The sequence below is a fragment of the Adiantum capillus-veneris genome, chromosome 13 (assembly GCF_014529385.1).
Source record: "Adiantum capillus-veneris isolate H3 chromosome 13, ASM1452938v2, whole genome shotgun sequence".
Taxonomy (NCBI): domain Eukaryota; kingdom Viridiplantae; phylum Streptophyta; class Polypodiopsida; order Polypodiales; family Pteridaceae; genus Adiantum; species Adiantum capillus-veneris.
In genome coordinates this window covers 21,380,846-21,405,524 of record NC_140943.1, presented here as the reverse complement: position 1 = coordinate 21,405,524, position 24,679 = coordinate 21,380,846, and the positions used below count along the sequence as shown (strand labels likewise).

Below are 24,679 nucleotides of genomic sequence, written 5' to 3'. Positions count from 1 at the left end.
AAAGAAAATAGACAAGTCCGAAGACGCTCGTAAGAGCCCTACTTTGACCACAAACCAAACCCTCCCACTACATATGTTGTGTGAACTAAGCCCCAAAACCGCAGCAGCAGCCAAAAACCCTTACCATATCAACCAATACCAATTTTTTCATGTCCACATAGCCACTTATTGAAAAAGTGAACATCAGTAAATTTACTGGCAGAAGTTCAAAACGAATCAACCACGAAAAGCTCATGTTGGCTCCACAAGGACCACCTAAAAACAAATTAAAGAATCAAAATACAAAGTAAACACCACAGGTCAAAAAGACTAGTCAGCAAACTGAGAAAAAGCTCATACTAGTTCGATAGAGCGCATGAGGAACTCGTCCACAATACAATAAAAGCTGACTATAGATGCATCATCTCAACCACAAATCAGTGGAGTGGTTTAGGGCAGTAGACAGAAAACTGCATACCCTGTAACCAAGAATGCCTTATGCCTGGTAAAGGGATTGACTGCCATATTCATCATTGAACTTCTGGTACCGTGCAGCAAGCAGGTGTGCAGAGGGCCTGGTCGTCTTCAGCGCTACCTCTACATCATCTTTTGTGACCGGCCCCATTTCAGGTAAAGCTGAACAATAAACAAAAGCAACAGGTGCATTATTCTCCATTTCTGTGAAAGAGGAAAGTTCCAAATGAAAAAACAAAGGCAGCCACACCTTCATTTCCATCTCTCCCATCAACTTCTAGCAATGACATTAGCCTCCTTAGGGGTCTCATTGCTGCCTCCTTGCAAACAATTCGGATATCTGAACCTGAATATCCTTCTGTACCTTCTACCATTGAATCAAAAGGGAGCTCCACCCCTTTTTGAGGTCTCAACAGATCCTTAAACATAGCTCTACGTGCTTCTTTCTCAGGCAGAGGTACAAGAATCTGTCAGATTGTTTAAGGCCATGCATGGGTTTCAAATCACAACACATCAATCCAGACAAGAAACAAAGCTGGCATCAAATAATAGCAAACGTAAAGATGAATGATACACATGCCTTTCAAAAGCTGACAAGCCACAGGCAATTGCAGGAAGCATCATTGTGAGGTGCCTAAGCACAAAGCCAATCAGGACACAAAATATGAAGGAATCATTAATCCTGACTTCATTCCCCTTGTGATTAATGGCAAAATATGCAAAGGATACGCGTTTCTCAAGACGCCGAAGCATTGCGCCATCAAGTTCCCAAGGCAAGTTTGTTGCAGCTAACACAAATACCAGGTCATTTGTTTGCATAAGACCATCCATCTGGAAAAACACTACAGCACCCAATGAGTCATTGTGAGCTACATTGCCCGGTCTTGCTTGAAAGCCGAGAGACTACACGAGAACACTACAATAAATCACTTTAATAAGAAAGCATTAATTGATGACCTAGGCTATCGGCAGATACCAACGTTTCATCCACATATTTTCCTGTAGAGCTGATTTTGTCAAAACCTTACAAAGGTAGAACCATTGAGTGTACCTGTATGAGGAGCTCTGTCTTCAGACGACGACTAGCTTCATGCTCACTTCTAGCTTCTCCCCTCTGACTTATTATAGCATCAATCTCATCTAAAAATATTGTTGACGGGGCATGGTGTCTTGCAAGCTCAAACAGAACTCTAACCAGCTTTTCAGAATCACCTGCATGTATGTGGCACATCAGTGACACAAAACCTTGCAGAAACAATTGTACGGCTGTGTGATACAAAAGAAATGCTTGGCAAAATTAAGCCGAAAACTAACTTTAAATGTCTGTTTATTTTCATCTTGACGTTTAAAGATCTACCTAGCGAAACCCTTACACAATCTATGACTAGAGAACCATGGAACACGGAACGAGAAACGAGGAATGGGAGTAGCCTAAGGGGCAGAGCAGTATGGGGGACCAGAACGGGAAACAGGAACACACCTAAAGCTCGACTTGCAAGTGCCAAGGCCTTCTGTGATGTGGCAGCCCAGCTAAAAACCTAAGCATGCCTGCCTTTTCTTTATCCATAAAAGTTTCTACAGGACTCTTTTTGATAGATTCTATTGTAGTCAAATAGACTAAACATAGCCAAGATCTATGACCTCATTGAGAGAGGAGAACACCTTCTAGCTTTTCAGTGTTGCTATATGCATATGATGATCGTTGACTCCCGTTAGAAATTTCATCTATCGCATGCACATGGCTCCATTGCCACGGGAACATGGTACTTAAGCTTACGGCCAGATCTGCATTTTTAGTCAGCATCCAGCCATCCTTTCCTCATAATGATCTGGAAAGAGAACACCATTCTGAAAATGGGATGGGGGGCCCTTGAGAGGGTTGTTGGGACACAATCGATGTGTCATCATCTGTCTCTTTTGAGGAAAAAGGGAGCTTTATTCTGCATATGCATAGACCTCGAGAGATGCTCATGTGAGCCGATCACCAAACAAGGACAAGGCTTGGGGAGGACCGTCACCGCTTGTTCCTCAGATGGTGGTCTTGCCCATCAATATTATTCAGTCACTTGGCATTACACACCCCCTTGGTGGTTCATTTTGCACTCCTCACACATGCCCCCTTAATGTACATATAGCTACCATGTACTTGTTCCGCAGAGTATGCACAAGCTCCGACTATATGCGTACAAAAGAATGAAGGTGTTGTAACAAACTTGGACACCCCAAGTCTGGAATCAGTCGCGACACAAGAGAGAGATTCACTTTAAACACTTCACAAATTTAAAACACAGTTCAATTCGAGTTGACACGGCCCGGCATAGTTCCGTGCCCAAAGAGATTGGCCCCAAAGAATGGCCCCCCTTTCGGTATTTCTTTTTGTATTAATAATTGAGCAAGTACAGGTGCCCGTGGGTCTCCTCCGCTGACCGGCTAGTCAGCACGAAGTGAGCCACAGAGAGCCAAGGGTCTTATTTAAAGGCCCTTGGCCATGGAAAAGCAGTTACATCAAAAGCTGTCAAACACAAAAGCATAGGCTCCCAAAAGCAGCCAGTGCTCTTTGCGGAAATCTGTATGGACTGCCACGTCAGCAGTGTCGCGTGTTTTCTGGAAATTCTGTACAGCAGCCAATCCGCAAGTCCTTTTTTTTAAACTCCTAGTGTCCCTAGGGCCCCATCAGAGGGGACCCTAAAAGTTGCAACAACTAATAAATCCTTAGTTCCATTTAGGCATGCCGCGTCATATTTTTGTGGCATACCCCTATTCCAAACTGATGACGTGGCAGCAGACAGTGCGGACGGACAGATGACATGGCAGCAGGCATTACGAATTTCCGAGATTTGCGTTGGCATGCTCACATGGCAGACAGTACGGATTTCCGCGATACCATTGTAACAAACTTGGGCACCCCAAGTCTAGAATCTGTCGCGACACAAGAGAGAATTACTTAAAATACTTCACAACTTTAAAATCACAGTTCAATTTGGTGGACACAGCCCAACGTAGTTCCGAGACCAGAGAGATTGGCCCCAAAGACTGGCGTCCCTTTCGGTAATTCTTTTATATTAATCTTTGATCAAAGTACAACTTCCGAGGGGTCCTCTGCTCTTACCCTGCGTCCAGATGACCTAAAGAGTGAGGCCCCTTGGGTCCTTTTATTCTTACAAGGGATGCCAAAAGCACAGTCCCAAAAGCTTAAAAACTCAAAAGCAAACACTCCTAAAAGCAACTGGTCAAAAAGCTGGTCCAAAAAGCAAGTAGCGCAAATCACGAAAATCCGTACTACTGCCACGTCAGCAGACTACCGTACAGGTTGCCACGTCATTGTTGTGTTCGGGCAATATCGCCACGTCATCAGTTTGTGACATACCCGCCTCTTGAAAGAATTGTGGTCGCCCTCGATTACACCTGCAAAATCAGACATAAGCCATAAACCAGTTCAATAGACACTAACTCTCAGTACCGACCAACTAGATGACACAAATCCAGCACTTATACAAAGACGACAGTCATATCACATTCACATCACAGTTAGATCACATTTAGATCTCATTCAAATCACATTCATATCACTAGGACCGTGATTCCTGGCGACGTATTTAGCAATCACACCTAGATCCGCACCAGACCTCACTGATGTCGATTAACTAATCCCATACCGCGATTACGTCCATGGATTCAGTTTTGATCTAGCACCATCATTCCTGGCAACGTATTAAGCAATCACAAATAGATTTATCCCAGATCTCACTGATGTCCGATTGACTAATCCCCATATTGCGATCATGTCCATAGATTTCCGAGACCAAAATGTTGCAATCATTTGGTCAATCATTCCATCAGAACTCCAGCATTGTCGTATGCAAGTAATCATTTCCGGGGATCCCAATCCATCGCTAAGTTCATACTGAACACAATGGTCCAATCATTCAATTCTAGTTGTGTGGACATCTCATCCCGCAAGAACTCTTGATGCGCTCACGACGCTTCCATTGGGTGATTTAATATTCTTCGTGATTTAATATTCATGATTCGTTATCCGGTTCATCCGGGAGCTGTCATTTCTCCAAAATCATCGTCGTCTCATTGTCAATCCTATTATCTGTTCACAAACAGCAGATTCTTCCATTAGTTTCATTCAAAATTCATGATACTTATCGGGTTCATTCTAGAGCAGTCATTGCTCCCAATCTGTCATCCATTATCATCGATTTCACCTCTTATCTACACACATCTAGCAAGTTCTTCCAGAGAACATTAATCTCATACATAAATCAGAATCATTGGAAATTCCTATTTCAAAGTTCTTCATTTTCACACTTACTTCATATTGAGCACAATGTTTCAATCATCTAATCATCTCATCCATCCGGAAGTCTTGATACACCTAGATCCCTGCGTAGCCATCTCATCCCGGAGGAACTCTTGATGCGCTCACCACAGTATCCAGTCATCTCATTCACAAGGGAATCTTGATGCACTAGAATCATTCAACATGCATCATCATCCATTCATTTAGATTCATCATTCTTATCTTGAATCGACTGATCTATTCTTGAGCTTCCATCACTCCCGATCTCACCATCTCATCCTTGATTTCACTTGCAAAATAGGCAAGGAGATGGCTCACCTCGTTGCAAAAGAGTGGATGTCCAGCTCCATGCTTCCCAATCCATACAGATGCAAGTTCCTCGCTCCTATTCCGGTTATCTGTCACAAACACCGAGATTATCAATACATCGGTATCCCTTTCAGTGTCCTTTCCAATATTTGGTTAATCTTCTCGTCAACAGTTATGTTCCAGCTCTTTCTGCGAGTAAAGCTTCCGCTTTTCTGCACTCGTCTGTCCTTTCAGCTTTTCACCCCGTTCTGTGACATGTCCTTTCAGCTTTTCACCCCGTCCTGAGAGGAGACTCAATGGCCTTACGCCATCTCGAATGAATCTCATCAATCGAGTAATTCTTGAGGTGTTTCACAAATCTCGTACTCTAGAGTACTTGGTCAATCTTTCCACACGTGTCAGCCTACAGTTATCGCTTGTACTTTGCTCTGGCAAACTTCTCCATCAAGAAAATTTGCCCAAATCTTCATTCTTTTCTTCAGTTCCCGCGCCGGATTTCAACTCTTCTTTGCCTTCCTGCCGAGAGTTGTTATCTCTATCAAATTCTCCACGAGAACCCATGTGTAATCTGGGATTCTTTATGGCTTATGCCCTATAAGATAGAGCGATGAAGACAAGAGTGCGCCCGATGCACGATGAAATAAGGGTGGCAGTGGCTAATAAGTCCGGGGCCAGGACACGAAGATTCTTCAATAACAATTTCCACAGTGCTTCCCAAAGTGCCTATCTGCTCTTTGATAGGACCGGTATCCCTTGAGAAAAGCACACGCCTGATGCTTTGATACCACTGTCAGCTGCTTGGGCACCCCAAGTCGAGAAATCAAGCACGACACACGAGAGAATCGCTTAAACTACTTCACGACTTTAAAATCACGGTTCAATTTGGTCGACACAGCCCGGTGTAGTTCCATGCCGAGAGAGATTGGCCCCAAAGACTAGCGCCCCTTTCGGTATTTCTTTTAATATTAAAGCTTGAGCAAAGTACAACTCCCGAGGGGTCCTCTGCTCTCAGTCTCTGCGTCCATATGCTCTAAGAAGTAAGGCCCTTAGGGCTCTTTTTTTCTTACAAGAGATGCCAAAAGCAGAGCCCCAAAAGCAGTTAAACTCAAAAACAACTTGATCCAAAAGCTTTAAACTTAAAAGCAATAATACCCCAAAAAGCAATGGGCTCCATAAGTTGTCAAAACGCAGCCAACGTAATTTGCAGAAATCTGTACAGCCTGCCACGTCAGCAGCTATTAGCGCAAAACGCGAAAATCCGTATTGTCTGCCACGTTAATTCTAGCACTCCCCGTCTCGTGTGTCGTGCATTCGTGTGTCGTGCATCTCTTTTAGCTCAGTTGTTATTCAAGTGCTAAAAGTCTATTCAATCTGTTCTTTTCCGTTGGCACGTAGTGCCTGTCTCGTGACATCGGCATTGGAATCCAACTAGTAAAGAAGTGGCTAAGCTCAATTAAAGTCATTAGGCCCCTCGGCAAGACTTTATAAGTTGGTGGGTACTAGGTATTAAACCAAAAGGACCAAACTAGGCACATGGCAATAGAAGAGAAACCTGCAAGTCAACTCACACATCCAGAAGGCTCAATCTCAAGAAAGAGGAGGCTGATTTTTGGATCATAAATGAACACAGTGTGTGTGTGAGTAGTGGGTGCAGGTGATCACAGTTTTAATGGAAAGTTGTCTTTCACCCTTGTCTTATGTAGCACAAATTACAATGATTCCGCTCTCGTGCACCCTCTCCCCTTTTGAATAAAAAATCATGATGCAGCTCAGGCTTTCCATCTATATATACAGTTGTGTGGATTCATGCGCGATTGCCGAGGCAAGAGCCTCTTGCACAGGTACTGGATTAGCTAATTGCTAATCCCCTGCAGGTAGAGGAGAACTCTGAGAGATTTCACACAGAAATCTTGTCCGATTGTCACAAACTGTTGACATGTCAAGCCACTGAAGAACGGAGCAGATCTCGACCGAGGAGACTAAACCCTAAGAAGCAGCAGCAACAGTAGGAGGAGTTTTCACGAACTTACAGATCCTTGCGGAGTGGCCTATTTTTAAAGACAAGTTCCCACCAACTTATGGGACCTCGTCCGATGGGGCCCAAGTGACACAAAGGATATTAAAGAAAAGAGTGAGCAACCAGCTAATGACGTGGCATGTCTGTACGATCAGTCCGCAAATCACGCTGACAAGTGCCACGCGACAAGTGTACGGAATTCCGTATTTCACGCCAAGGTAGTTAGATGTTCGGTACAAATTCAGTACATAAGGTACGTAGTACAGAATAAATTGAGTTTTTAGGTACGTAAAAATTCGTCCTTTCTTCCACAAAGCCTAAAACTGAGAGTACTTCATACATTTACTTATGTATTCACCAAGACTTCAAATAAAGACTAGCAAATCAACAATACACCGTTACAAATGCCAAAAATGGAGTCCACGACTCTAACTGAACAATGAAAAGGCAAAGCTGAGATTAGCTAACCACTGATCAATGTCTACAAACAAATAGTATCAGATGTCTGCTATCATGGTCACGTAAAACTAAGAGCATCAAAATAAATACATAATGAATCATGAAAATGATAAATCCAAGACTGCAGTCTAGAGTCCCGACTTTAATAACTAGTAAGCACTAAAAACCGCACACTCTGCTGAAACAGGGCTGAAATAGGAATGAAGATGAAATCGGCTGAAATAGGATTGAGGGCCCCACCAGGAGGAGGAGGGAAGGGGGGGGGGGGGGGGGGGGGGGGGGGGGGGAAGAAAAAACGTGTACGGAACCTATCCGTACGTACTGAACCGTACGGTACGGATAGAGTCCGTACATATGTACGGATCCAACCTTGTTTCGCGCTGCAGTATGCTTGCGTGGCAATTGTACAGATATCCGCAAAACGCGATGGCAGCTTTTTGGGCTCAACAATTTTGGACCAGATGCTATTGAGTTTGAAGCTTTTCATCTAACTGCTTTTCATAGGCCAAGGGCCATTAAATATGTGCCATGGGCTCATTCTCTAGCACGCTTCAATGTGGAGGTGCAGAGCTTGCAATACCGGCATTGTACTGAGTTCAAGCAATATAAAGAAATATTGAAAGGGGCGCCAAGGTTTGGGGCCAATTCTCTCTCGAGTGGAATTCCGCCACTTCCCGTCTCGTGTGGTGCTCATCCTTGTTACACCAATTCAAAGGGCAAGTAGCCCTACAGGTGCTAGAGCTCGAGGTCTTGCTACGGATGCGACCGGCGCGCGCAATGGAGCCTAAAACAAGAAACTACAGCCTGATGATGTGTATTTTAGCAAGTTTAGGGTTTTGACCCTTTTAGATCCCTGGTACCCTAGGAGCTTCGGGAAAGCTAGGGGATCACTGTACACGTGTTCTAGTGCATTTTCGGGGCAGAAAACAGAGAATTCAGCATGCTGCAATTTCTCACCATGTTTGGGAAAGTGCTCGAATGCGCCGGGAAAGTCACCTTTTGCTTGGACATATTGTCTGCGAAGCCTCTCTACTGCGATTATGCTGCCAAAATTGGGCTAGAGTAGGCCATTTTTGGCCCGATAAAAGTGGGACAGCTTGTAGGAATTTACAAGATTTTCTCCAAAGTTTAATTGAATAAAGAAATACCGAAAGGGGCACCAGTCTTTGGGGCCTACAAAGTGTCATTGTCTACTTGGGAGCGCTCAAAGCTGCCATGTTGTGAATTCTTTTGGAGTGATGAATTCCAGTTAAAATTTTATCTGTGATGTGTCGTAAAGTGCACAAAGTTAATCAAAGTAAAGTTAGGGTGAAAGTCAAAGTCTACCGCCCTTTAGCAAGTCTACAGGCCGGTTTCATGGTTCCGTTGTCGCGACCGAATCACCTTTTCCTCAAGAAGTGAGCCTTAGTTTGTTTTGGGTGAAGACACAAAACACGGGTATTTGGTTGATGTGAATGCTCCACAAGTTCAAGGTTTATGATTGGGCAAAACTAGACGAAAATGCGTTCAGGACACAGTTGGTTGATGCTGTGAATGTGTTTTCTCAGTTGGTGCAGAATCCTAGGTTTATGGAATTTCTGCAAGCGCCACCAGTGTCACGACAGACAAGGCAACTTTCTCATGCACGAGAGCCAGTCGAGGCTCAGGCCCAGGTCCCTTCTGCGTCTCAGCAGGGCAGGGAGCACTTGCAAGTTGCGGAGTCAGATGGGGCTCCAAGACAAATACCTTTTGTCCACAAACAGGTGGTTAGGACGCCTATTCCACACCCTTTACCAGTTCAGCCAGCCACCTTTCAAAGTCCAAACGTTGCATTAAATGGACAGTGAACAGTTTCCAGGCTATGCAACAGGTTCTTCCACCACCCACAGTACATCCTAGGTATTTCGAGGGTAGATCTGTGTTTCAAAGCATGGCTTGTTATGCGCCTGGAAACCAGCAATACATGCCAGGAACAGTCTTTGGAAGTATGCAAGGCATGATGCCAAACCCCATGTATGGCACTATTGGCCTCCACCAAGGGTTTCAATGCAATCAGGGCCAGCTTGGGGTGACGTAGTGTCACATGACACATCCAACCCTATGTGTCCGTGGACAAGCTACAGCATGACCAGGGTTCAGTTCAGTCAAGTCAGTCTAGAATAGGAAGTGATCTGGCACTTTTGTGAGTCTGTTCGCAGACCATGCATGACCAGTCACGTAGAGTAGATGCATATCCTCCGGTTGCACACAGCATAATCATCAGCATTCCCATCAGAATCCATCAAGGGAATTTTCCAGAGCATTAAACCTATTTTCCCTATTTTTTGACATTTTTCACTTAATTATTAAGTGACTTTTGTTGGGAACTAGGTAGGGCAACTTTGCTAAGATAATATATAAGCAAACCAAAGCTAGCACTTTCTGGCTGAAGAGGCAGCAGGAGCATTGCAACAACACGCACCTTCTCAAGCAAGACCAACCGCAAGAACCCCTAGCGTTTCCAGCCTTGAACCTTGGCATTTTTCCCAAGTTACATCAGCCCTGGCCTTGGGCGATTTCAGCCAGCAAAGGGGTCGCACTTCTAGCGTTTTGGAGCCAATTCAATCTGGCGTTTTTCAGCCCTAGGGCACGGCGTTTTTCAGCCAGCATACAGAGCGTTTTTCAGCAGTGCAAGGCAGCGTTTTTGTGCATGCTGTCCAGCGTTTTCAGACCACAGAAAGCAGCGTTTTTTCCAGCCATCAAGCGAGCAGATCAGCCCCCGAATTGGTGCAACAGCTACCGACTCGAAGCATAGTTTCGTCCTCGTCGTCCACACCATCGACATCGACATAGCAAGCATTTAGGACCATCGCATCAGCCATTGTATCAGATTGTGCAATAAATAGTAGACCACTCTTGCCATCGAGAGTGGGGCCTTCGGAGGAGGGTTTTACAACATCTCTGGTGTCGTATTCTCTTCTCTCTCTATCTCTCAATCTCAGCACCTTCATTCATAGTGTTCATCCACTTTGTTTGTGTCCATTGCACTCTCTCACTAAAGGAACGGAAGGCTCTCCCTTCCGTAAGTAAAAGGAATCCTTGAGCACCGTTCGGAGCACTCATCTTGAGCAAAGTTCAACATTCACTTCCGCTGCACCTTACATTGGTATCAGAAGGTCAACTCACACACCCAAAATGACTCTACAACAACGCCAATAAACGCGACGTGATTTACAATGCAAATCGCAGTCCATACAAACAGATGCATGCAAGCATGGTAGCATACAAATGGTTGATGATGTGGTCGATCATTCGGTCAAGCTAATGAGGCATGTTTTAAGCTTGAGGAGCTTATGGGCAGCCAATTAAAGAAAGCATATGATTTGAGTGCTGTTGAGCACTATGTAAAGAAACTTGTAAAGCAAAATGCTTTGAGGGCCTAGTGTCTATAAATATGTGCCCAAGGGTAAGCCATTATCACTCAAAGATTGTATGAGTGGGCTCACACCGGCAATCGTAACAAAGAAGTATCACAAGGGGCATCTAGATTAGGGGCCAATGAATCTGAGTGGGGAACTCCATCCCACTATGTCTCATCTCCACACTTCCAGTGTCCTCTTTCATCTAAACTTTGTTGTTTACAATCAATTTGTGGTGGTGTTGTTTTTGCTTTTGTTTAAGGAGTCGGAGATGGGTACCCTTGTCGTCTCCCCAAACAAAGAATGTGAAGAGGTCTAGACGGGCCTGGCAACCATTGGCTTTGGTTATGCTTGACCAATGTCTTGCCAAGTGTGAACGGCCTAGTCTCTTTCGGGGACTCCTATGGTTTGGTGGCAACTTTTATGCAATGCTCCTATGCTAGAGAGACTTGCTAGAGGGTTCTCCATGAGAGGCTACAACACCCACGTATCACTTAGTATGGGATGCATTGTGTCTGCTAGATGACAGAATGGAGGACCCCTATCCTATAGCATCATTTCCATTGAATGTCGTCATACCTTTCGCTTTTAAGCTCACCATTACGTGAGGACTCGACTCCCCAAGAGGCCAAGCTTATCTACTCTCTTAGAGAAGAGCCCTTGTGGGACCCACATCCCTCAAAAGTGGTGGGCGTGACAACGACCAAGTACATCACATCACACGTCCAGGTACTACGAGACTTGCTTCGGCCTTCCCTTTAAAGTTTCCTCTGGCAGGTAGCTTATGCTCACCACGCTAAATTGTCCTTGAAACCCGACGGTTTTCCCAAAGGAAATGCCATACCCGCTTGGAAGAACGTCCGCTCATAGGTGGCGTCATGTGTGTTGTTGCTTTCTTTTACTACCTTGTCAAGTGACTTGTCGGTTTCAATGATATCAGAGCACCAATTGATTCTTCACCTAGGAAGAGTGAGATATGAATCCATACCAACCGACCATGGACGCAGCTCCTCCTAGTCCCCAAAAGGAATAAGAGTATGTGGAAGACGAAGTAGAAAAGCAAGTCAAAGATGAGGAGCGAGAATGGGGGATGGGGAGGGGGAGGGGAAGGTGACGAAAACCGCCATGCAAACAATCTAACGCACGTCTAGATCCTGCCGATCAAGACGAGGCTAGGGAAGCCGAAGTCAACCTTCTCATGGAGCATCTTCTTACTTACTCTTGAGATCCACATTATGCAAAGGACATGAAGGTTCAACAAAACATAATTATCAGACAATGGAAGGGGGTGATCAACCCTCACTTAAAAACAAAGGCAAAGGTAAAAGCGACAAAAGCTTTCATGGATTCAAATCAGTCACCAGCGAGCAGCAACAGATACAGAAGCAAGTGTAGCAGCAACTTGCAACATTAAATACCTTTTCCTTGATTTTTAAGCAAGATTCCTACATTCTCAGATATGCTGGTCAAGAGTCAAATGGCACTGCCTACATGTGCTTTTGGACCATATGACACTATAGCAAGCGCTTTTGGGCTGTATTGCACAGGTGCTTTTGGCGCTTATGGAGCAAGGATGCCTCATGGGAGGGATGTATGGCACTATGCTATATGCACGGATAGTTTTATGGATTCCATACATGAAATGATTAGTATGTACGGAGGAAGGATGCCTCCAACTTTTGGGACGGAAGGCACACACCCTTGAGGCCGCATGTGTACGATTAGTTAACACCTTTGAAGTTTGGAGACACAGAAAAGAGTACAAAGAAGGAAGCCAGAATGTAAGGTTTTGGGCACTTTTTTTGCGCCCCAGGATGCAGAAAAATGTGCTCATGGGATTTCGAGATCAGAAGCCAACAAAGCTCAAAGGAGTGCCACCTTTGGCTCTCGAGGCTCAGATAAAGAAGTGAGATCTCTAGAGTTCCATCAAGGCAAAGATCAAGGCAGAGTATCGGAATCATGCCCCATCTTCCAGTTAATGTGCTTAAACAATTTTCTCCTCCATCTGTTGACACTATTAGGAAAGAAGCCATATGATCTAGATGCATAAAACACAAATAGTGTTTGACCATTTCCACCAAACAACTAGCAAGAAAACCTACCTCTCACGCTTGGTGGGTTACACTTACTAAGTGCATATGTGACACTATTTCACTAGCCTCCACATGGATAATTAAATATTGCAGATATTCTGAAGAATCTGATCATCAACCCACTCTAATAGTCTAGTGAACAACAGACTACCTTCACCTCCTTTAAAGCCAAGACCTCTAATTATTCGCTATTCAAGCAACCATTCCTTCATAAAAAGGCTTCCACCGAAAGACGTCATACATATGCTCGAGAGAACCAAGTTATGGATTGAAATTTTTGTACTTCTAATCAGTTCACCAACCTAAATAAAGTGAAGTTTGCAACATGTTTGCTTATCCTGCACTCCACTCCACAGATTCAAACCAAGGATAAAATGTACACGAAAACTTGTCATGATTGAAATAGCAAATGGTTTGTAGTGGCCTTTTCCATCAAAGACATAGCTGGACACACTTTTGGAAAGCCATAGTGCCCAACAAGCTTATATACCAGCTTTCTCATCCTTCCAGCATCCTTAACTAGTGCTTTCTTTCTAAGAAGGCTACCCTATCCTTAAGAACTTTGGATACCTAAAATAGAAGTGTCACAATACACAATGAGATCGAGTTCCATGCATTGAGGTCTCTCAAACCAATATAGTAAGCATGAAAATGAGCTTAAGGTTTTTTAGTTCAAGATGATTTATGAAAGCCATTCGATTGTTGGAATGGTAATCCTCCAAGAAAGCATTAATTGAAACAGTGTTTAGAGAGCTTACCACGCCACTTGCTAACAATTGACGATGCCGAGATGTTAAAAAATGTTGTTTTGCACTCCGTTGCAACAGCTTTAGCAAGCATGGTCTGAGACAAAACCAGATTATAAAAAAATCAAGAAACAGGAGATGAACTTAAACTTGAACTGACCATCCAACCGCACCCGAAACTTTATGTAGATCATTTTGCTTTATCAAATCAGCAGACAAACCTTCATGTGCTTTGTTTTGAGACACTCCGACAAACAAAAATACAAGCTGTTCGCTTTAACAGTATTCAGCATGTGAGATGTTGCACAAAATGTAAAGTGAAAACAATCATAGGTGCCAGTTTAAACGGTAGTAGAGATATATATACCTACATACATACACACACACAAGCAAAAAAATTTGACTTTCAAACTATAACAAGGCTAAAACTTTTGCACGAAACAATGAATCAAAGGGCAAGCGTTTACCTATAATAGAAAGAAGTAATTAAATTAATGGCCAAACACCCGTGGTCATTTCTTTGACTGTTTCATCTCAAATGAGGACTGTCACTATATTATTAATAGTAGCCAGCTGGTTATTCAAGTCATTCCTTTGACTGTTTCATCTCAAATGAGGACTGTCACTATATTATTTTTAGTAGCAGGCTGGTTATTCAAGTCACGAGTCACCACTCAAAGGACACAACTATTCAAATAACACAACTCTTCATTCAAGAAAGTGACTGTTCACTACAATGACATAATTTTCCACCAACATTTGATGCACTTCTCAGAGTTTCACCTCCTTGCCTATGGTGCCTCCTATATGTCCCAGGAGAAGATTAGGAAGTTGGGGTTGTTTAGTGGCTGTGCCATATGTGAGGGGGATGTACGTGTACCGACCTGTTGAGCCACGTAACGTGCCTGCCCGGTAGATTGGTTAGAGGCAAGATCCATGTTCCTAGGTCTATATGGGTCAAAATCTCAGTTTCTATGAGTCTTTAGCCATTTGTCATTTTCACACGACATGGCATAAACGTGCCACTTGACACAGTTATGATGAGTTTACTAATCTATGCCTATGTGGCACCTTTGGCACCACCATATTTTTGGGTCATGGGGTGTGTGCATAGCAACCAAGGTCAGGACTGGACGTTAAAATCGTGAACACTTTTAGATATGATACTTCAATAAGGACAAATGAAGTGGCATCATGCACCTCCTCAATGACTCTTCAATGTTTAACCATGGCATACACAAACAAGCACCATGAAGCTTTAAAATGCACTTGATCAACTAGCAAAAGACATTAGAATAGGATATGTTTTGAGCAAAAAAAAAAACTCTAGAATAGAAAAATATTATGAGACATATTGTACATTTTGATACGGAACGTCTCGTATTCTAAATAAAATATGTGTATGTTAGCTGCCATGCGTGTGGGAGTGAATCCCACATTCTGAGGGGGATCCCTATATAGGGACCCCTCATGGGTTCAGTTCAATCTAGCCTAGGAAGTGTTATGGCACTTTTGTAAGTCTGTTCGCAGACCGTGCATGTCCAGGCACTTAGAGTAGATGCATATCCTCTGGTTGCACACAACATGATCATCAGATGTCCATCAGAACCCATCAAGAGCATTTTTACAGTGCATAGACCTATTTTCCCTATTTTTGACATTTTTCACTTATTATTTTTTAATGACTTTTGTTGGGAAACTGAGTAGGGCAATTTGGCCAATAATGTATATAAGCAAACCTAGCGCTAGCACTTTCTGGCAGAAGAGGCAGCACGGACCGGACATCCACAGTGCACCTTCTCAAGCAAGACCCCCTTCAAACTAAAGACCTAGCATTTTTGCATGATGCAAGCCTAGCGTTTTCATACAGAACTACCAACCTGGCGTTTTTACACAGCAGATCAGCCCCGGCAGCAGCAAGACAGCAGATCAACCCTAGCATTAGTAGATTTCCACCGCAAGACAGTTTTTCAGCCCTAGCGTTTTTGCATCAGTTTTGTAGATTCACTTGCATCAGTTTTGTAGATTCACCACGACGGAACACCAAGAAGCACGAGCGTTTCCAATTTTCAGCAGTCAAATCCCGCAATAGAAGTCCCGAACCTCGCAAATTTCACCTTCCTGCAGCAAATCCTCGCCACACGGTCAGATCCAGCATAGTTTGCAGATTCAGCCCGGAAAACGCACATTTCAGCATTTGCGTTTTCAGCGCGTCGTTGTCACATCGTCGCCATCGACATCGTCACCGGCATAGAGTCAGAATTTAGCAGATAAAGATTTGCAGATTTCAGCCATTAGCGTTTTCAAATTTCAGTCCGTCTCATCGTCGTCCTCATCGTCGTCGACATCGTCGGCAAGTCCAAAACATTGTAGAGATTTGTGCAATCAATAGTAGACCGCTCTCGCCATAGAGAGTGGGCCTTCGGAGGAGGGGTTGACAACATTTTGGTGTCGTATTCTTCTCTCTCTATCTCTCAGCCTCAGTACCTTCATTCACAGTGTTCACCACTTTGTTTGTGTCCATTGCACTCTCTCACTAAAGGAACGGAAGGCTCTCCCTTTCGTAAGTAAAAGGAACCCATGAGCACAGTTCGGAGCACTCATCTTGAGCAAAGTTCAACATTCACTTCCGCTGCACCTGTAACAGACTTGGACACTCTAAGTCAAGAATCAACCGCGACAGCAGAAAATAACCACTTCAAAACAATTCACAGATCACAATAGATTTGCACTGGCCCGGCGGAGTTCCGTGCCTAGAGATATTGGCCCCAAAGACTGGCGCCCCTTTCGGTATTTCTTTTTATATTAATCAGATCAAAGTACAAGAGAGTGGCTAGGGTTTCACTCTCAGACTCTGCGTCCAAATGCTCTGAGAAGTGAAGCCCTCACCACTTATTTAAAGATACAAGGGATGCCCAAAAGCAGAGCCCCAAAAGCTTTTAAAATAAAAAGCATCAGTTCTCTCTCTCTCTCTTAGAGAGTCTTTTCTCTTTTTTTTTTTTAAAAAGCAAAATTCGCGTCGCTCATCATTTTTTTTATTTTTTCCGAGCCTCCGCGATTTTCGAAAATTATGGTTTTTGGCAGAAATTAGGGTTTCTGCTGTCTGCCACATCATCACTTTGTGACATACCCCCCCTCTTGAAAGCATTGTAATCGACCGCGATTACGCCTGCAAAACCGACAAAAGCCATAAACCGTCTTAGCAGACACTAACTGTTAGTACCTACGTACTAGGAACACACATCTAGCACATGTATAAAATCAACAGTCACATCACACGACATCACAGGACATCACCAGACATCACAGGACATCACATGACATTCAACATTCATTCGGATCTTAGACCATGATTTATCGGCAATGTAGCTAGCAATCACATCTAGGTCCAATCGCGACCTCATCGATGTCCGATTGACTAACCCCTATTGCACCCATGTCTATTCGAGATCAATCAGACCAAAATGCTGCAGTCAGTCATTTCGGCTATCAGTTCCTGCACTCAAAAGAAGTCAAGAACAAATCAGTATCATTATCAGGAATTCCATTTCATAAAGTCATCCAGCAAAATACTGTCAGCTATCAGTATCCCTGAAGCTCAAAGAGACATCAGTGACTTTAGTATCAAAATCGAGGCATCTGTTGACAAGGGAGCGGAGTGACTCCCCTCTTGTGCATCCCACTGCACCAGATCTCCGGCCAAGCTGAATTCTGGGTTCCATTTGGAGTTGACTATGCTAAACCAAAACATCGAGGTAAAGTTTCACAATCCGAGGAGTATCTGCTAGGTCCTCCTCCTCCATCCACTTCGCATCAAATGCAGGAAAGTTCTTGAACTTAACCAAGAACCGCCTTCGGACTTTACCTCTCTTCGTATCGTTATGTGCCAAAATCTGTTCAAGAACAAGGATCTCCTCGTTTTCTTCCACTTCGGGTTGCTCATCAGGCTCCCCATCATCAGACACATCACCCTTAACAGGTTTCAAGAGACTCACATGCAATGAATTGTGAATCCTCCAAGTATCTGGCAGTTTCAATCGGAAGGAGACATAATTTATCTTGTCAGTGATCTGGAAAGGTCCGTAGTATCGCATACTAAGCTTTGGAAAAAGCCTCTCCTTTCCCTTTTTCTTTCGTAGGCGTGCCTTCTCAAAACGTAAGAGCACCCAATCATCCTCCTTCAATTTCAAGTCGCGACAATGGCGATCCGCTGCCTTTTTCTATCGTTCTTGAGACTCCTGCAAAGTCTCGCGAACCTTGGCAAAAGCCGTATCCAAATCTCGCGAATATTCATCCGCTTCAAATATCTAATCTTTCGTGCTCAGGAAGGATGGAACCTTCGTAGCACTTTCAACAATCTCACATGGCGTCTTTCCCGTCGAAGAGTGTATCATGTTATTGTAGGCAAATTCCACCAAAGGTAAGTTCTTTTCCCATTGAGTCTTCTGATCCGAGATACAAGACTTCAATAAATCTAAAATCACTGAATTGGCAATCTCAAATTGCTCGTCAGTCTGCAAGTGGAACGATGACGAGAACTGCAACCGCGGGCCAATGTTCTCCCAAATTGCCTTCCAAAACAAACTCATAAATCTGGGGTCTCTGTCGGAGACAATCGTCTCAGACGTGCCATGTAATCGGAAAATCATCGTGATCATTTTGTGTTCTCGGGAGATCAAAAATGAAATCCATTTCAATATTTTCCCCGGGGCAGGTGGGTATGGGTAAAGGCTGTAACAATCCCTGTGCCTTATGCCTGTCAAATGTGACCTTCTGGCATACTGCGCACAACTCTTCCACATCCTTTTTGAGTCTCGGCCAAAAGAAGTATCTCTCTACCCCCTTCATGGTGGTAGCAATGCCGCGGTGACCCATAAAAGGTGGACAATGGCATTCAGTTATAACCTTTTCCCTCAACGACTGTGTAACGTACAACATAGTCTTTCTCATCAAGTAGCCTTCTCGAAGGGAGTATCGAGCTAGTGTCTCCCCATCCCGTATCCGTGTGAAAAACATCTGCAAAATATGTATCTGTGGCATACCGATCGACCATATCCTCGAAGCTCCTATGATGTATCGCAGAAATAGCCAGAACCAATGGCTTCCGAGACAAAGCATCTGCCACCACATTCATTTGTCAATGCACATGGACAATCTGGAAGTGAAACTGTGACAAGATGTTCGCCCACCACATCTGCTTTTCCGAAAGCTTCTTCTGCGACAAGAAGTGACGCAAACTCTGATGGTCTGTAAAGACAGTAAAATTCGCTCCGAGTAGGTAATGCCGCCACTGAGTAAGAGCATGGATAACCACCAATAGCTCTTTCTCATAAATTTGTGCTGTCATCTCCCGCCTAGAGAACAATCGGCTCTCGTAAGCAATGACATGGCCTTCTTGCATCAAGACCGTATCCAGACTACGACCATAAGCATCACAAAATACTTCAAATGACTTCTGCAAGTTCGGCAAAGTCAAATCTGGTCATGTAGTCAATTTCTCTTTCAATGCCTGAAAGGCAGTCACCTCTGTGGATCCCCACGAGAAAGGGACTCCTTTCTGTATCAAGAATATGCAAAGGGGAAGCAACCTCTACAAACTTTCGTATGAACCGCCTGTAGTACGAACACAGTCCCAAGAAGCTTCTAACTTCATGGACATTCCTCAATTCGGGCCAATCACGGATAGTCTCTATCTTGGCCGGATCCATTTGCACTCCTGCTGCTGCTGACACAATGTGTCCCAAAAAGTGTATCTCTAGTAGGAAAAGTTCACTTTTCTTTGCATTAATCACTAACTTGTGATCTCGTAATGCCTGAAAGACCTGATGCAGATGATCTCTGTGTTCTGCCTCATTCTTGGAGAAAACAATGATGTCGTCAAAGAAAGTGCCAACAAATAGCCTATACTCTAGAAAAATCCTATCCATCATCCGGTTAAATGTCGCAGGAGCATTGGTTAAGCCAAAAGGCATCACCAAAAGGCCTGAGTAGAACGTCACTCGCGTGCCCTGAACACCCCTGTCATTGCAAACGAAGTTTGCAAATGCTCGGTGTAATGGCAACATCCCATCCGGGTGCCAGTCGAACTACCTCCTCTTGTGACGTAAGTCTGTCGGGCGTAATTCCAAATCGAGCCGCCAATTCCAAGCGAAAAGAAGTTGGCCTTGGCTCCTTCAAAAGAGCTTCTTGATCCTTCACTTTGCCCCAAAAAGCGGCAAAGTTTGTACTTTCATTCATTAGATTCGGTGCAAGTCCCACGCCATGTGGTACCAGTTCTGCTTTTCTATCTGCCTTTTCTGCCACATTCCTCAGCTGCTCTCGAACTCTCAGGCCTGTCGTCGTTCTTATCAGTCTGTTCTTTCTGTGCCTTTTTAGGAGACTTCGCGGAGATATGTCCATGTTCCCCACATCCAAAGCACTTCCCCTCTCTAATGAAGCGAGCTTTCTCCTGAGGAGTAAGCTTGGGTCGTGCATCCTTCTTCTCTGGGTTGCTTTTTCTTTTTCTACTTTCATTCCCAGAAGTCTGTTCGGTTCGTTGTGTCGTGACCTCAGCTGTGGGGTAGGTCAGACTGCTAGAGTGAATTGCAAAGCCCCGCTTCGCATGACTCATCAACTCCTGAATAGAAGCTGACTTATGTTCCAAGCAGTGGTCTCGGATCTCTGTGGGTAGACCCAAGGTAAACCGCTCAATCTATTCTCTGAACGAGATCTTCTGAATGAAGAGGCGGGTAGAAAAGAGCTCCAGAATCTTTCACAGTAAGAATTCACTGTATCACTCTTTGTCATCCGGAGATGGTTCCAAGCAGCTCGTATATCTCGCTCAAACTCTTGAGTCAACCAAGAAGAAATAAAAAGCCTCTTGACTTTCAGCCATGTAACTGGCACAGTCTTGCTTAAAAGAAGCGTGGACCACCAAGTGCGAGCATTCCCCTTAAAATAAGAGGCATCTCTCCGAATCTTGGAGTGCTCTGAATAGCGTCCTCCCACGAAAGCGATGTCAAACTGCTGTATAAAAGACAAAGCTTTCGAAGCGTCGGAGTATCCCGAAAAAGTATCAAACTTAAGTGCTTGGCCACCTTCCTTAAACTCTCGGACTTTCTTGCTCTTATCTTCGAGAAAGTCATAGACAAAGCTTTCGAAGCGTCGAAGTATCCCGAAAAAGTATCAAACTTAAGTGCTTGGCCACCTTCCTTAAACTCTCGGACTTTCTTGCTTTTATCTTCGAGAAAGTCATACTGGTTGGCTTTGTAAAAATTCTTCTTGTTCGCATAAAAGTTTCCTTCGTCAGAGTCTGAACTGTCCGTAGACGACTCCTCTGTAGAAGTGTCACTCACTGGGCGAGACTTAGACTTCCTTGCCTTTTTCTTGCCCTTTCCGAAGCGTTGTTTCTTGCTTCGCTTTTTGCTTTTCCTATCTTCTTCACTCGAGTCTGAAGAGCTAGAAGAATTGTCAGAAGAAGAAGAAGAAGAACTAGGTAGACCTTCAAACTTGACGCGCTTCTTCAGTTTCTTTGCCTTGTCGAAGTCGACCGACGACCCAAATATCCCAGGAAGTCAGTGCCTTTCTTCTGCTTTTTGCCGTGCTTTTTGTCCTTCTTTTGAACGTCGAAAAGCTGAGCAATCCGTGCATCAACCACGTTCTCCAGTTCCTTCTCCGTATATTTCTTGGAGGCAGAAGGTTTCTTGAGAGCGGGTTTCGGGAGTGGTGTTGTGGTTCTCTGCCACTCCGTCTGTACCTCTTCCAAAGAGGTCTGGTTCGTATGTTTTGCCATCTTCGGGTCCTTGGCAAAATTTTGCATCATCAATCAATTTTCTCTCGCTGCTCCGCTGGAGTAGGCCTACGCGGGCCATACTCCGTGCCGGAATCTTCGTTGTGATCCCTGCCCACATCTCCAGATGCAAAGGGAGTCGACTGATCATTGCGTGAAGCCATAGGTGCCGCCCAAAAAAAATTCGGGGATCGGATTTCCCGTAGAAGAGAAATCGGCCGTGCTCTGATACCACTGTAACAGACTTGGACACTCCAAGTCAGGAAATCAACCGCGACAGCACCAAATAACCACTTCAAAACAATTCACAGATCACAATAGATTTGCACTGGCCCGGCCGAGTTCCGTGCCTAGAGATATTGGCCCCAAAGACTGGAGCCCCTTTCGGTATTTCTTTTTATATTAATCAGATCAAAGTACAAGAGAGTGGCTAGGGCTTCACTCTCAGACTCTGCGTCCAGATACTCTGAGAAGTGAAGCCCTCACCACTTATTTAAAGATACAAGGGATGCCCAAAAGCAGAGCCCCAAAAGCTTTTAAAATAAAAAGCATCAGTTCTCTCTCTTAGAGAGTCTTTTCTCTTTTTTTATAAAAAAAAAGCAAAATTCGCGTCGCTCATCATTTTTTTTAAAAAATTATTAAAAAAAATTCCGAGCCTCCGCGATTCTTGGAAATTAGGGTTTTTGGCAGAAATTAGGGTTTGCAGGAATTTTAGGGTTTCTGGCAGAAATTAGGGTTTCTGTTGTCCGCCACGTCATCACTTTGTGACAACAGCTTACATTGGTATCAGAGCTTTGGCAGTGTTCTGTATCACTCAAGGAAAGAACCACAAGAATTGTTTTGCTTGTTGCGGTCGCACGTAACCCAAGTCCACTTGGGCGTGTCGATTCCTAATCATGTTTTAAAGAGTGACAGGAAACCAAAGAAAAGAAGGGCTTGTCTAGCCTCCCCTTGTTTCTCTTTTCACTCATTGAGAGCGAACCGTGCACTTAGCGGCCAGCCAATCGACATGAGGTGGGAAAAAGCAACCTTGGTGCGAGCGCAAGGCCGCCAAAGGGTGCACACGCTGTCCCAAACGGGAGCGCATAACAATATAAAATACATTCGAATAAATAGGATTTATCACTTACTACTGAAGCCAAAGGATATAGAGAGAAGTAGATAGAGAGAGAGAGATAGAGACTGAGAGATCAACACAATACTGGGACCAGAAGATGGGCTTGTCCTCCACCTTAGAGAGAATCCTTTAGTAGGGAGAATCTTTTTACAAGCACAAGAACCGGAGAAAAACCCTCCGTTCTAATTCTCTGAACTGGATGGTCGTTCCTTCCCGTAAGGGAAATCCGAGAGACGAGCTCTCAATCCTTTTTCCATCTGTATTCGGACTCGAGACTCTGCAGACAATTTCCGAATTCCGTTCCTGGAATTCCCAAGCGTAGGCCGAAGCCTTCTCGCTTCTCCTTCGCGATGAAGTACCTGCAAACACACGCGCAAACACACGACAACAATTCGTATGGCGAATCCACAATAGATACCTGTCGCTCTTGCGCGGAAAAAGCGACTTCCGTGCTTCGTAGTCTCACAATCTCTTGCGTTATCTGGCGGCAGAGTCTTCTCTTGCTGACGTTGGTAGCTCCTTTTTCAGTGAGGGCATGTGGTGCTTTTATAGCTCCTTGGCCACGGCACGAATAGCTGCTCGCGTAGAGATCGAGGCCGTTTAGGGTTTTTTTTTTTTTTTTTTTTTGCCTGTTCTACCCGAAATAGGGAAAGAGAATTCGCTGGCTGCTTTTGTTGCTTTATTTTCTAAGTGGCTGCCCACTTATTAAGTGGGCGGCCAGCATATTTAAAAATTGGTCTGAACCTGCCCAAAAACTCAATAAAACCTTATAAGTTTAAAACAATGCTTTTCACAACACTTCCCAAGCGTCCCTGGATGCAACCACATGCACGAATGCAATGCAAACATAGATTCCTCGCGGGAAAGCGTCTACTCTTCCCGGAAAACTCGTTAAAATATTCCGCTTTTTAAGAAAAGATTCTCAGAACCCATCTTTATTCTTGTGCTTGCGTCTTTAAGCGTATTCTTCTTTTCCAGTTCGGATTTCCTCTCGACTATGGATATCCCCTTTCCGATGCACCCGTCACCCACCTTGTGACGCATCAGGAATACCCATCACCTAGTCCTTTCCACCGAACTTACAGTACAATCTCCTTCACGATGCTCTATGTCACCCATCTTATGACGCATCAGAGATGTTCGTTCTTGGATGATCGGATACTTCTTCCCGATGCTCCCTGTCACCCATCCGATGTGACGCATGAGAAGTACCCCTTCCTGGTGGCCTTACAGATATTCCCGTTCATATTTTGATATGCAAAGTCTTTTGAGCGTGTTCTGCTTTATTTTTAATGCCTTTATGTCACTTGGGGCCCCATCGGACGGGGTCTCCATAAGTTGGTAGGACTTCTTCTTCTGTAACTTAATCTTCTTAGGGTTTCTAGAATTAGGGTTTGCAGGTTTTAGGGTTACGGTTCCAGAATTAGGGTTTGGTACTCCTTCCTGGTGGCCTTACAGATATTCCCATTCATAGTGCTCCCGTCATTACTTTGAATGACACACTAGGAATACTCTGTACTCGGATGTCTCCGGTGAGAAAAACCCTCTCACTTAAAATTCCAATAATTCATTTAGAATTATTTTTCCTTGGTGTTCCAAGCGAGAAAACCCTCTCACTTATAAATCCAAAAATTCATTTAGAACTATTTTTCTGTCAGATAAAGCCAATTTAGCAACATCCCCCTCACTTCTAAACAATTGTCCTCAATTGTAGAGGTCCAACTGAACTGCCGGGGAGAAACCGGAAAGATTCCAAATCTTGCTCAATGGTGAGTTGAGCTGGTCCTTTTTCGGTAGAGAACTTAAAAAGTAAATTAAACAAAAATTTCATAATTCAATAATTCAATACTTACCTTACCGGTTCATGTCTTTCCTCTAGTACCTCGAGGATATCCTTCACCTTTCATTAGAGTTACGAGCCATGTAAGAACTCGTCATTCGCGTCTTTCCGAGAATCTGTTAACCCAATTCCACCTTCTCAATCCCGAGAAGAATCATCCTCCTAACAATCAATTTAGGTCTATGTCCTTG

At 44.1% G+C, this 24,679-nt stretch overlaps 1 protein-coding gene across 1 annotated transcript in view; it reads right to left on the bottom strand.

The window, feature by feature from the left end:
• Positions 1–236: 236 nt before the first annotated feature.
• The window catches only part of CCP1 (P-loop containing nucleoside triphosphate hydrolases superfamily protein), an 80,307-nt gene continuing 55,864 nt past the window's right edge, over positions 237–24,679 (bottom strand). Inside the window, exons 7-11 of the mRNA XM_086526492.1 lie at positions 13,776–13,860; positions 1,505–1,665; positions 1,183–1,284; positions 704–920; positions 237–615 (exon numbers count right to left, since the gene is read on the bottom strand). Of these exons, the coding sequence (XP_086382618.1) occupies positions 476–615; positions 704–920; positions 1,183–1,284; positions 1,505–1,665; positions 13,776–13,860 (705 nt within the window). The 3' untranslated portion in view covers positions 237–475. The remainder of the gene's footprint in view (positions 616–703; positions 921–1,182; positions 1,285–1,504; positions 1,666–13,775; positions 13,861–24,679) is intronic.